At 57.1% G+C, this 13,848-nt stretch overlaps 1 protein-coding gene across 1 annotated transcript in view; it reads left to right on the top strand.

The window, feature by feature from the left end:
• Large1 (LARGE xylosyl- and glucuronyltransferase 1) overlaps window positions 1–13,848 on the top strand; it is a 339,499-nt gene that overhangs the window by 297,742 nt on the left and 27,909 nt on the right. Inside the window, exon 10 of the mRNA XM_004623936.2 lies at window positions 478–548. Within this exon, the coding sequence (XP_004623993.1) occupies window positions 478–548 (71 nt within the window). The remainder of the gene's footprint in view (window positions 1–477; window positions 549–13,848) is intronic.

The following is a 13,848-nucleotide window of genomic DNA, read 5'->3' as shown; positions in this document are numbered from 1 at the left end:
CTGGCCAGCTCAGCATCTGCCGTGGGCCTGTGGGCATGGCTGGAGTGAGCTCAGCGAGCCCTGGTGCCTGTCCTCGGGGTGGTCATGCTGTGATGGGTACCAGCAGGGAGGCGCAGGAAATGCCAGGTGTGGGGATGGGAGCAAGAGGACACGCCTGTCCGCTCTCTGCGTCCTAAGATCTGCACGTCTGGATACCAGGAAGCTGAGTTCTGCCACTTCTTCCTCTCCTCACCTGGCCCAGGCCGGAGTGTCCTGCCTGCCCCTCACCATCCTGTCGACAGCACTCTTCCAGCCCGAACCTGTAGCAAGAGGTGAAGACAGGCTATGCTGGAAGACTGGAGCCCAAGCGTGAGTGAGGAGCAGTGTGAGGGATGCCAGATGGGTGAGCCAGGGGCTGTCCCTACCAGGGACATCTGCAGGGCAGCAAGCTCACTGCAGCAGAAGTCGGCCTCCCAGCTCCATCCTGGACCTCCAAAGGTAGAGGAGTTCGGGGGCGAGTGGGTGGGGATGGTGTCCCACACTTGGAACTGCTATAAGAAACTGCTGTTGTAAGAAAATCTGGACAAAGTGAATCTTATTGGTTAGAAAATTGAGAACCCTATAGACGTCACATCTCCTTACTCCGAGTCTCCCACTGAACACCGCAGAGCTGACACACCTGTCACCTCTGGGCCAGAGCTCCTTCCCTAGGTGCGGGCTAGGTTTCCACCAGCACATTGTCCCAAGGAAAACACAGTGTCTGACCCGATGCTCTCATGGGAGTGTTCTGTGGAGGCCTTTCAGCCCTGATGGATTTCAGGCACTCAGCTCAGCCTTAGCGCGACATTGCCCCCGTTGAGTTGTAACCAGCAAACTCCGGGGCTGAGTTACAGACCCCAACCTTCATAACCTGGGAACTGAGTTCACCTGGAAGAAAATCATTAAAGCAGAGAAGAAAATCCAAGTGGAATCACACCATCTATCCAGGAGAAGTCTGTTTCTTGGGGAGAATTTGGTGCAGGTACAGAGGAGAGCAGCCCATGGCTCGGGCACCGCAGCACCTTTGGCTACTCGGGCATGTGCAGGCTCGCACGTGGGAGGAAGGTGAGGTCATGCTGAGCATCAGCTTCTCAGACACAACCACCGAGGCAGGAAAAGCCGGGCCGGCACAGGAGCGATGAGTGCTGGGGATGGTTCTGGAAGAGCAAGGTGGATCACGGGAGAACCTAGTAGTTTGGAAAAAACCCGAGTCCAGAATAACCACCTACAAGCCACAGCTCTTCTGGCCTCACGCCAGCACCTGTCTAGCCTCATTGCAGGACCTCTGTGGGGGCTGCACCCTAGGAGTCTCGGGTTCACTGCAGGCATCTCCCAGAGCTGCCCCACACTTCAGAGTCATCGCTGGGCGGCACAAGCTGCGTCCTGTGCCGACTGTGTCCCCACATGGAGAAAGCAGGAGGGCAACATACCTTGGGGAGAAGTTAGAGTCCAATGAGGGCCCGGCCATGAAGCTTCAGGGCTGGGCTGTGAGCCGTGTGCTGGGCCTGGGGTGCAGCTGACTTAAAAATGGGACAAGGTGTGGCTCAGGGAAAGAGCATACCCAGAGCCTGAAATTTGGTCCCCACTACTGCAAAAAAAGGAATACAGAATCAGCTTTGCCGCCACCCTCTTTGGATACACTTTCCAGTGGCTGAAGTGGAGATCTCTTCTCCCCATCTCCCTCATCTTCCACTTGGGCGCAGCCCTGAGAGGAGTGGCTGGGTGAGATCAGCTGCTGGTCAATGGAGCCCTGGCTGGAGGGCCTGCATCCTGTACTGTGCGCCCGGCCTTATGCCCGGAACTGCCTGCAAGGCAGACAGGGTTGGGAATGGAAGCTGCGGTGCTGTTGTTCCTCAACAGGAGTCCCCTCTCAGCTCCTCTGGTGACTGACAGAGCCCCTTGGGTTGCTGTTGACGTGAGTACCCCTCGGGCTGGGCACGCACAGCACACCGGCCTCCCTGCAGCCCTTCCTGGAGACTCAGACTCTAGGTGCCAAGGGGGCCCCTGGAGTTCTCCCTGCCCCAGCCTCCCCCAGAGTGGGCAGACAGCTCCAGGGGCTGCGGTGAGAGAACAGGGTGGGGCTCGGGACCCAGGAGGGGAGAGGAGCTGAGTGCTGTGCGTGAACTGCTGAGTTCTGAAGGCTGCAGTCCGGAACCCAGCTGGTCCTGCTCGTTGCCGTTCCAGAGTCACCTTCTCCTCACAGAGACGTGGAACCTGACATCTGGGAAAAAAGGAGAGATTCTCCCTGGTGCGCAGTTCCCAGAGGTTTCAGTCCAAGGCAGAGGGGCTGGGCGGGGGAGAGCAGCTCACAGCATGGGGCACAGGAAGCAGCTGTAGGTGCTGGGCAGGGAGACAGAGCCTTCTGGTCCCCACCCAACAGCCCGCTCTTCCAACCACACCCACCTCCTGGCAGCAGTTCAGCTGCCAGCTCCCCTGGCCCAGTCACCTTCCCAAAGCCCTGCTAATGGCAGCGTGAGGCTTTGGGGCGACCTCTAGGATCAAGCCCCAGTGCCAGCGTCTTCCTTAGAGACCCCAGCGTGCACAGCAGAGCTCTCGGGCTATGGAACGCCTCATGGATAGAAGCCTCGGAGCCTCACTTGGAAACTCACTACATAAACTCTGAAGAACAGGAGGGTGGAGGAAGCCATACTATGAGTGTCTGGGTGCCCCGTGGGTACCAGGCCCACAGCATGAGCACGGCCGCCTCGGCCGGGGCCTGGCAGTGTGCGCCTCAGGTTCCTGGCTGGCAGTGAGCACAGGAGCACGGCTGAGGCAAGGAGGCCACAACTGCAGCTCTCCAGCTGTCACGCAGGTCCGGCAGGGGCAGCCCAGGGCAGCATCCGAAGCCCAGGCCCCCAGAGGGAGGGCTGCAGAGCTGGTTCCTGCCCGCGACTGTGCAGCACGGTGTCGCCCACACTCTGTGCAGGAAGCAAGGAGAGAGAGCTGGGGAGAACAGAGACGAGGTCCTCATGACCGCTGGCCTCCAGAGGCCCCGCCAGCAGATACAGAGCCTGGGGGAGAGAGCTGGGGAGAACAGAGACGAGGTCCTCATGACCGCTGGCCTCCAGAGGCCCCGCCAGCAGATACAGAGCCTGGGGGAGAGAGCTGGGGAGAACAGAGACGAGGTCCTCATGACCGCTGGCCTCCAGAGGCCCCGCCAGCAGATACAGAGCTGCAGCAGACGACTTCCACACGCCCTAGGCAGTGCTAATGTAGGAAAAGCGTCCGCAGGCAGGGATGAGCCCCAAGGACTGGAGACCAGGGTGTACCAGAAGGAAGAAGACAAGAAGTACGCACCTCCGACAGGCAGCGTCAGGCCGAGGAGGACTTTGGCCTTGACCCTTTGCACGTAGTGCTGCCGTCCTTCTGAGCTGACCTGTCCCAAAGCACACATTGGATCTCTTTCTGACTATAACACATAGAGGCTATAAGGTTTTGCTTTGTTATGGAATTATCACCACTAATTTTCTTTCTTTCTTTTTTTTTGTTCTTTTGGAGACAGGGTCTGGCTGTGCAGCTCAGGCTGGCCTTGAGCTCACTCTGTAGCCCAGGCTGGTCTTGAACTTGCAACAGTCCTCCTGCCTCAGCCTCCTGAGTGTTAGGAGTACAGGCGTGCGCCACCACACCTGGCCACTGATATTTTTAAGTTTAGCCACCTTACTAAATTTGCTTCATTGTTTTTCAGTGTTGGGTTAGTGTTCTGTGACTCGCTGAGTCACAGTCTTGGCTTTAGGGGCCTTCCCCAAAGAAGGTCTCGCCTCAGTGGTCACCGTTGTTAAAAAGACCCTCCTAAACTGGGCAGCTCTGAATGGGAAGAGAGTACGTCATAGGCTGTGCTCAGTCACATCTGTCAACTCAACCCTAAGTCACACGCACACTTTCATATTTTAATGGCATCCAGGTGGTGAGCTCCTTTCTGACAATTATTTGGTTTTACTAATTTATTAAGTATTCTTCACATTTGCATACTTTTAACAAATATGTTCAAAACCTACTCTAATTCTTTATTTGGAAGTTAATTTTGAAGGCTGAAAGTACTCGTTTTGAAGGCTCCTGAGTATGTGGGGCTAAGAGCGCTGAGCGTCCACGCCTCTGGCTCCACAGTGCCACAGCACTGGAAGAAGCCCAGACATTTATTCTTAGGACTTCTGGCGCTGAAATTTCTTCCTTAAAGTATTTATGTTCTCATTCATCTCCTACCCATAAAAGGAGCAGCCTGAAAATGTGTGTTTTCTTCTGAAGTGCCAGACAGCGGTGCTGACGGCCGTCCCTCTGTGCACACGTCGCGTGCGCCCTGGGCCTGGGGGCACCACAGAGCCCTGGGTGGCCGGGGGCTGTGGGCAGCGCTGCCCGAGTCGGCAGAGCACTGTGACGGATGGTGCCGTGACCAGTGACACTATAAGATGTTTAGCTCCGTCTCCACACGGTTGGCCAGCTGGTGGCATCAGAGAGCACATGTGTGCCGCTGTGGGCTGGCCTGTGGTGGCGGGTAACAGCAGTCCCAGGTGGGCGCTCGCTGGGCCCGAGCCCTTCTCACTGGCTGAAGCAGCCTCAGCCCCAGTCCCTGCGCTGTCCGGCTGGCGTCAGAGCTCCGTGTTCGGAACGCAGCTGCCGGGCCTCCAGCCTCAGGGGGCTACATTGTCACTCTGATTTGTCCAGGTCCCGCCCTTGGTCCAGCTCGATAGCAAGTCTTCATAAATCTCACCCAAGATACAGCACTCTGGACCTCTGCTGTGGCCCCGGCTCTCTCTGCAGTCCTTGCTGATGAAGGAATTGGCTTTGTTGTGTTGCTCTATGTTCTGTGTCTCTGTCTTGGCTCTTTTGCCAAGGCAGGAAAAAAAAATGTTTCCTTTAGTGGACTCTATCAACTTTCATTTTTATGAAAAAAAATTAAATCTCCAAAGGGATTTCTGAGTTCTTTTCATTGAGTTTAGTGGAGTGCTGTGAAGGGCCAGGCTGTCGCAAAGCACTGTGGGGCTGCAGTCTGTGTCCGGGCCGCCTGGTTTGCAGGGTCTATTTGTCAAAACTCCGCAGTGCACCTGGCAAGATCTTCAGGTGGGAAACACGCTCGGTGTGGAGCCCTTTGCTAACCATCGCGATAGAGACCCGGACCCAGGCACTCATGAGGACTCGCACTTTTGCTGGTTTCTCAATCAATGCTCATCTCTCTGCCCCTTGACGGATCAGAAGCTGGTCCCGCGCCACAGCGCAGGCGCTGTGTGGTCACATGGGCTTGTCTTGTCTTTTGCGTCTCTTTCCAAGCTGTCTGGGGATCATTCTTAGACTTACAGGAAGGTTGGAGGGGCCATAGGAGCCCCCTATACCCACACACACGCCCAGTTCCGGCTTCCCAGACAGTGGTGTCTCGAGACAGGTGCAGCTCAGCTGCGCTGACAGCGCCGGGTGCACCCTTAGCCGGCCCTCAGCCTCCCACGCTGCCACTCGATAGTGTCCCAGCCATCCCTGGGCACGCAACTCCTCTGCTCTGGGACAGCTCCTTCGCTCCCGGTTTCCCATCCTCACCCAGGACAGCTTTGTGGGCTGCACCAGGGAGTGAGGAAAACTTCTCTGCTTCATTGTCTCGCTTCTCAGGAGGAGACCTGGGTCACAGGTCTGGAGAGCTGGACGCTGAGCTGAAGCGCTGTCCTCCTGGCAGGCCGTGTACAGACCTGGGTGTCCATGCAGGTCGCTCGGGTGTTGGCTGCCCTCACGAGGTGGAGGTGGCAGCGACCAGCCCTCCCCCCATCGGGTTGCTGCCTCCCCTTTCACTGTCTCTGGGTGTGGCTCACTGTGTCCGCCTACCTGGACCCGGGGAGGCCACATCCCATGACATGATCAGGTTCCCCTAGAAGGAGGCTTATCCTTTCCTCCATTTGTAGTTGTTCATCTTGCAAATCATTTCTTTACATCCCCTTGGACTTCTGTATCCATACTTCGGATAACAATGGAAAACACTTTCTAATACATTCATTTCTTGAGGGTTATTTCCATTGCATATCATCACTGTTACTATCCAGGAATGTTTTTAAAGTGAGTAGTGAGATACTAGCCGCGCACAGCAGTAGGACTGATAGGCCCCGCCCTGCCCACCTCCGACACACGGTGCTGTGCCTGCCCTCTGCACAACCCTGCAGGTGCAGGTGCCCAGTGAGGGACCGGCTCTGCCTCTCCCTGTCCCTTCACCCCGCCAGCTCTGCGAGCTCCACCTCTCAGCACACAGGAGCCAGGCCCGACTCTGCAGTCGTGAGCAAAGCCATGTCGGGTGCCTCTCCTTGAGCTTGTGCTCCACACAGGCCATGCAAAAACCAGAGCACGGTAGGCGGCCGAGCTGCAGAGATCCAGGCTGACAAGAGAATGCGTCCTTCTCTGCCTCTCGCCGCAGGACCCTGCTGGCCTCCCCTGAACACAGCTATGCCAGAGCCCATCCTGGGCCTTAGGAGTCATGAGGAGCCCTGTGTGGGGCTGAGGCCAGGCCCGCGGTTCTGCTAGGTTGGGCGTGGGCCTCTGAGCCCTGGGAAGAAGCCAGGTCCCTCTTGCTGGGAGAGCTGTGTGGGCAGACAGCAGTGTGACTGGCCAATGAGGCGAACGTTGCCCACTCCTGAGCCCCTTTATGAATGGGGCTCTGCAACCTCTACACAAGCTAACAACCCCTGGACTCCTGCTTCCTAGCCAGCCTCGGCAAGGCCCCCGGCAGGCCATTCCCTGCCTCGCCCCAGCTGCAGGATCTGCTTCCCAACTCCTGGTCCCAGTTGCCCAAGACCATGCACCCACCCAAGAGAGCCCAGTGGGGACTGGCATAGGGCTGGGCACAGGCTCCAGGCCCCGTACACAGGCAGCAGCCTGCCCTGCTGGCGCCCTCTGCCATGTCCCGTAGTCAGCGCTATGCCACAACTCTCCACACACTGCAGGGTCCACTCCAAATTGATCTTCACCCTCATTTTATGGCAAAAAATAAAGTAATCAAATGACTGGTGTGGTGAACATGGGAGAGCAGGGCTGCAGCCTCCCCGGGACCAGCTCCGCATCTGATGCAAGGCACCGCCATTCCCCAGTGGCACTTCCTTCTTCTCCCCGTCTGCGCTGCATCTGGCAGAGAAAAATGCAAACTGGCACAGATGACAGGACAAGAAATGATTGGCATAGGGCACGCCCCAGAGCCCAGCACTGGGCTAGGGGTCTGCATTTTCCAGGCGAGGGGAAAGAGGTGAGTCAGCGCTCCCGTCCCCACACATGATGCACTGTTGTCTGGGAAAGGAGCTTGTTTCCTTTATGAATGGGACTCGAGAAGCCGAGGGAAAACAGGAGCTGTGTGTGGGGAGACAGAGTCATGACCACGCAGCCTGGGACATGGGCTGTGCTGTATGAGAAGCCTCGGCATGAAGGACGTTATTTTTATTTAGTAGCAATGCCTGGCAATTGCCAAGATTGGGAAGGAAAAGATGAAGGGGTAGGCTAGAACCCTCGGCAGGCCTGGGCAGAGCAGGAAGCCGGAGCAGACCCACTGCAGCCAGCGGGCCTTGGCCAGACCTCCCTTGGCATACAGAGCTGACAAAACATAGGTCTTGGGCTCGCAAATGGGATCGTCCAGGACATTGGACACGCCACCTTAGCTCGTGCAGAACCTCCCGCAGCAGAGGCCGCAGTGGGATGGATGTGCGTTCCCGAGGCTGAGCCATGCCACACTGAGCGCACCTCAGCCCCCGCTCTCGGGGCAGCCATCCCTTATCCGTGGTCTTCCCCCTCTTTCAGTTCCCTGCAGCCCACAGATAGCACTTGGACCAAGTCCAGAGCAAATACCTCCTACATCCGACATCCACATGGTTCAGTGTCGCAGGATGGAATTCGCGCCGTCTGCCCTTGTCCCCCCAGGGTGTAAGCTGCCCTCTTGTCTAAAAATCCCATGCTTCTCACCTGCTCGCCTGTCTCCGGGCAGCACCTCACCGTCCTGATGGCATCTGTGCTGCTGTTCAGGCAGCCCGTTTTGCTTATAATAGCCCCAAAGCGCAAGTGTTGCACCCCAGGGACAGCAGGGCATAGAGCACAGGAGGACGATGTGCCCTGGACCTGTGTAGGGTGCGGCAGAGCGTGGAGGGGCCTGTAAAGCACAGGGCCGTGCTACCGTCCTCTGTCGGCCCACGGGGTCTTGGGTATCACTTCTGCGCGCGAGTTCTCTGGAGAGGAACCAGTAGACACATTGTACCTGTGACTCCCAGAAGAGCTGGGTTACGAGGAGTGGACACCTGTGGGTGTGGATGGACGGAGGCCGTGGAGCTGCAGTGTGCTCGCTGGAGCCCCAGGAAAGCAGCGGTGTCCTTCAGAGCAAGCCCGCTAGCCTGAGAACCAGCAAGGCAGCAGGGTGAGTCCCAGTCTGAGCAGAGGACAGGCGGCAAAGGGCCAGATCCCCCACGACCATGCTGTCTTCTGCCCTCGGAGGGTGGCTGGCCCACCCCTGGGGAGGTGTCTGCTTCATTAGGGGCTGGCTCAGAAGCCAGGCTCATCGTAGACAAACTCACAGAATAACGTTCAGCCTGATACCTGGGCACACATGGTCCTATCAGGTGGACATGTGGAATGTCACAACCCTGTGACATTTGCCTCTCCCCCCTCTGCACCAGGCAGCACTGTTTCCTTAAACAGACTGGGAAATAGAGGTTGGAATATTTTAGGATATTTGGGTAATGGAGTTGGGAAGAGGTAGGGATAAAAATGGAACCCAGAGCTTTGCTGGCCAGGCTGCTTAGCACGCCCCAACGTGCACTCTGCAGACCACTGGCCGGGACAGTGCTCTGAGGCCTGTGCCCTGCCCCCACAGCCTTCACTGGGTGCTCTCGGCTGTATCGCGCCCACCCTGCCCCTAGCTCTATGACAGTCTGCAGCCCTTTATTTAACGTCTTGTTTCTTATTCCTCCTCCCCACATAGAAATGCTGTAGTTATCCAGCCTTCTGTACCTAGGCTTGCATTACTCTTTCATGATCTCTTTTATAACCAAACACATTGATGTGTTTTTGTGTCTATTTGTCAGGTTCCTCCAGAGAGAACCATTTGTATGGCTGGACAGATGGACGGACGGATGATGGACAGATGGATGGATGGATGGATGGATGGATGGATGGATGGATGGATGAGAGGCTGGGAGGAAGGGTGGATGGATGGGTGGGTGAATAGATGGATGCATGGGAGGATGGATGAATGGATGGATGGATGGATGGATGGATGGATGGATGGATGGATGGATGATGGAAGGGAGGATGGATGGATGGGTAGGTGGATAGATTGATGCATTTGATGCATGGGAGAATGGAAGGGAGGATGGATGGATAGATGGATGGATGATGGAAGGGAGGATGGATGGATAGATGGATGGATGATGGAAGGGAGGATGGATGGATGGGTAGGTGGATAGATTGATGCATTTGATGCATGGGAGAATGGAAGGGAGGATGGATGGATGGATGGATGGATGGATGGATGGATGGATGGATGGATGGGAGGATGGATGGATGGGTAGGCAGATAGATTGATGCATGGGAGAATGGAAGGGAGGGTGGATGGATGGATGGATGGATGGATGGATGGATGGATGGATGGATGGAGATGGGAGATGGATGGATAGATGGATGGCAGAAAGGAAGATAGATGATAGATAAATAGATGAGGTTTATTAGGGGAACAGGCTGCCATGATTATGGGGACAGAGAAGCCTCATGGCTATAGGCCATCTTCAGGAGACTATGTGCTACCTGTGGAAGGCTCACTCCAAGGTAGAAGGCCCCAAGAACCAGGGAAGCTGCTCGTGCCACTCTCAGTCTGAGCCCAAAGACATGAGGACAGGTGGGGCTACTGGAGGCCGCGCTGGAGTCCTGAGGTAGGGAAGTCTGGAGTGCTGATGTCCAAGAGCGGGTGAAGTGTGGACCCAGTGCCAGCAGAGGGGAGGTGGCCTTTTCGGTCTCTCCAGGCCTCCAGCTGAGAGCTGGTGCTTCCCACACGGAGGGCAGCCTCCCATTGCCGTCTGCCTATGCAACTACAAGTGTCCTATACACACACACACACACACACACACACACACACGGCCCTGGTAAAGGAGTCCTCAGCCTGCTCAGGCTGACCCTGAATCTCGCTCTGCTCCATCTGTCAGTGCATCTGTCCTGGCCTCTGCCATAGCCCTGGGAGGCCGCAGCTGTGCTGTCTTGCAGAGAGCGGCTGTGACCAGGGCACCTGGAAAGTTAGTGCAGGTCACAGCTGACAGGAGCTGGGGCAGGTCTTCTACTCGGCCCTGCACGTGGCCGGCTGTCCTGCCATGAATCAGCATCCTCAGGATGACAAGGAAGAGAGACTTGTGAAGATGCTGTGGGACACACGCATAACAGGGGATTGCACTCCTTTAAGAAAGATGACAAGCTCTCGGGCCCCTACAGCTGATTTACTGCGGGCAGACAGAAGGTGAGGATTGCTGAGAATGCCACTGTGATTCCCGTCCTTGAGCCAAAGGGCAGCTGTTGAGTGCTAAATGCCTGCCTGGCACTGGCACTGGCCCTCGGGAAGAGCTGCACTCCCGGCTGGCACAGTGATGCTCATCCCAGAGCCACCAGTGCAGATACACAAACGGGCAGGGACAGCCAGGCAGCCTTCTCCAGCAGAGTTCGCTGCAGAGTCCACAGAGCACTGAGGGCACCAGGAGTTAGGAGTGCGCGCAGCGACGGCCAGAAACCCCAGTTCTCAGTGGCTTGCGTGAAAGCACCAGGCTTGAGCTTTCACTTAAACCTTTAGGCACCGACAGCCACAGGCACTGGCTTATAAATCAGCAGGGCTGCCCTCTCCCAACTGCGGCCACAGGTCGGCTTTCAGGGTTCCAGTCGCTGCGCCTGTTGGTGACAGAAAGGTGGGTAGGATTGCAGGAGGTCAGTGGCTCTGTCAGAACCTTTTTACTAGGAAATGGTGCTTTCCTGTGACTCTGTGAGCAGTTTTACATCACGTGGCCATGTCGAGCTGCAAGGGGGTCTGGGAATCAAAGATCAGGACCATGGTGATTGGCTTAGATCTTAGCAGATCTGATCTATTCACCGGGGCTGAATGCATTATAACTACCAGCAAAACTAGTGCTCATTCAGAAAGAAGAACAGGAGAGCAACAGAGAGAGCTCAGTGGTCTAAGCACCTGCCTAGATGAGTGCAAGGACCCAGGTTCAATCTCCAGTACCACATGCCATGCTGGCCATGCCAAGCCAGCCACAAAGACCAGCATGGTGGCACACAGCGCTGGGGAGGCTGAAACAAGAGAATCGCTACGAGACTGAGCTGCATAGTGAGACCCTGTACCAAATACATAAGGAAGGGAGGGAGGGAGGGAGGGAGGGAGGGAGAGGAAGGGGGAAGAGGGGCCATGGAGCAGTCATCTACCCATCAGTTCAGGGAAAGCTTTACAGGTGGGGTGCTCTGGGGCTCTGCATGAGACAACAGGACCTGGTGGTGCTGAAGGATTTTTATGGGGTGGCCCAGGGTGCATGTGGAAGCAGAGTTGGCACCGACAGGGCCAATATGCAGCAAGCACGCCTCCCACCCGACATCAAGCTGGGATCTGAGGCAGGCGCCAACTCCCTGCAGACTGCAGGCTAGGGAGTGCAGTGCTGTCCTGTGGGTCCCTAGGGCCTTGAGGTGACACCCGTCTTCCAGGGCTCTCACCCTGCTGTGGGAAGCGATGCCAGCCGTGCTCCTGCTCGCCAGGCACTGACACGGGTGATGCCCAGTCTGCTGACCCCGAAGCGCATTCATGAACCCACCAGAGTTGCAGCCACTGTTTCTCCGACCTTGTTCCAAGGTCACATGCCTGTGTCACAGCTGCTCCCCTCTGCTCCGAGGAGTGACAGCGCTCACCTCTCCACTAGTCATGCTGACTGATCCTGTCTTCCCAATCCATGTCTCTGTTCTGGGACGGGAGTCATCTGTTGCCAAGTACTCCGGGTCAACATGGGCACTCAGCCTCAGGACGTGGTAGATGCGTGAAGCCATGAGCATGGGCCCTGGGGCCCGGCAGCAGCCCTGCCTCCCTGAGGGATGTCCTGACCACCCGCAGCCTGGTCTGTGCCGGGGTGGGGAAGGGCCGTGTCGGGGTCCTGCCGTCCTCTGGAAAGTGCACGTTCATTTCAGCACACAGCGGCGCTGTGTGACTACGGATACAGGACAGAGAGGAGGCTGGTCCCCAGGTTCCAGTCTGCTTGAGTTTAAACCTTCCCTCCTGCTCTCTGGCCCTGTAACTTGGGGCGATTTGGTGGCCTGGTCCTCCCTCCCTGGAAGGTGTTGTGAGGGAGGACCAGGTCTGGGGAGATTTGCAGAGTGGAGGAGTTCTCAGGAGCAGTCCCAGTGGGGCTTGGCAGCCGTGGCACCTGACGCTGCACACATGAGTGCTGAGCGGGGCAGTGTTATCTGACATGACTGTGGGTCGTCACCACCAGCCCAGCTTGTCCTGCAGCCCCTGCTCACCAGGCCTGCACAGAAACCTATGGCGAGCAGGACCCCAGTGCCTGGCAGTCCCCAGTGTGGAAGTTTTTCAGGATTTCTCTGCCACCCTGAGCCACCAGTGACAGACGACTCGGTCCCTGGGAGGGGGCCAGGGGAGGATGCTTCTCACTGGTCATTTGAGCCCCAAGTCAGCTTCTCTGAGTCAGGAGTGTGGTCCAGGGACAGGAAGGGCCTCTCCTGCCCTGCTGCAACTCCGAGACTCTTGACCACTCTGGGCTTCTTTCATTTCAAGGGTTTCCACCCAGTGAGAGTTGCTGATGGTTTCTGTAAGCAGGCGGCTGTGGGGATCCGTTGGTCTACTACAGACAGTTCTCCCTGGGGAGACACAGTGGTGGGAATGAGAAAAGATGGCCAGGCAGTCCCTGGTCTGCTGGATGGGCAGGACTCACGCGCCGGCACAATGAACCTACCTTTAGTTATACCTTTTGCAAAGTCAGTAACAGGTGACACAAGGTCGCCTCCTGCCTAGTAGCTGTCCTTAACCAGTCAGGATGCTCATCTCAGGACTGAGGCAGCTTGTTTGCTTTAGGCGCTGAGGCCTAGTCCCGCCTACAAGCCTTTGACTGATTTTCCAGCTTCAGTGGCTCCCTACAGGTGGCTTCCTTGTAAGACAGAGTCGCCTGCTCCTCTGCGCTCACCTCTTCTGGGCCGCAAGATCCCAAGGAGTCCTGCGATCTGCTCCTCTGCATTCACAGCCCAGGCCAGCGCTGGGCCCTTGGTGGAAGCCTGTTGTCAGCGAGTGTGTGTTGAGGGGGTGGAGGCACAGCGAAAGGAACGGAGCTCAGAGCAGGACAGTCGTGGCTCTGGGTCACGCTCGGCCAGGACCAGCTGCAGAGCCCAGAGCCGGGCCAGCCCTGGCTTTACCATGCTTGCAGCTTGTTTCACGGGTAGAATGTGGCGGGGGTGTGCGTGTGTGCATGAACCGTGAAGGCAGCTGGACGGGGCGCCAGCTACTAACCCAGCATTTATCTTTAAAGTGGCAGTGGGTACAGTGTCCATTCAGGAATAAATAAAGGAGGAGCAGAACAGTGCAGGCCACGGCTACCACACGCAGAGCTTCAGGAGCGCGGGAAGAAGTGGGATCCAGGTGGGGTCCCAGCCGTGTCAGGACAGCAGCCCTGGGCCCAGTAAGGAGGGCAGTGGCGCGTGGGTGTGGCGGCTGCTAAAGGAGGCATCATCGTGGGGAAGAAGCAGGCCGCAGGAGGCTCCCAGGAAGCAGAGCCACATGCTGAGACAGGATTTGCAGGCCCAGCCTCCATGACTTCATACATGGCAAGGGCAGGAGCCATGAATTCCTATGGGGAAACTGAGGCA

The sequence above is a fragment of the Octodon degus genome, unplaced genomic scaffold (genome assembly GCF_000260255.1).
Source record: "Octodon degus isolate 3935 unplaced genomic scaffold, OctDeg1.0 scaffold00004, whole genome shotgun sequence".
NCBI lineage: Eukaryota > Metazoa > Chordata > Mammalia > Rodentia > Octodontidae > Octodon > Octodon degus.
The sequence above is the reverse complement of the archived record's forward strand: the minus strand, read 5'-3'. Positions and strand labels throughout refer to the sequence as shown.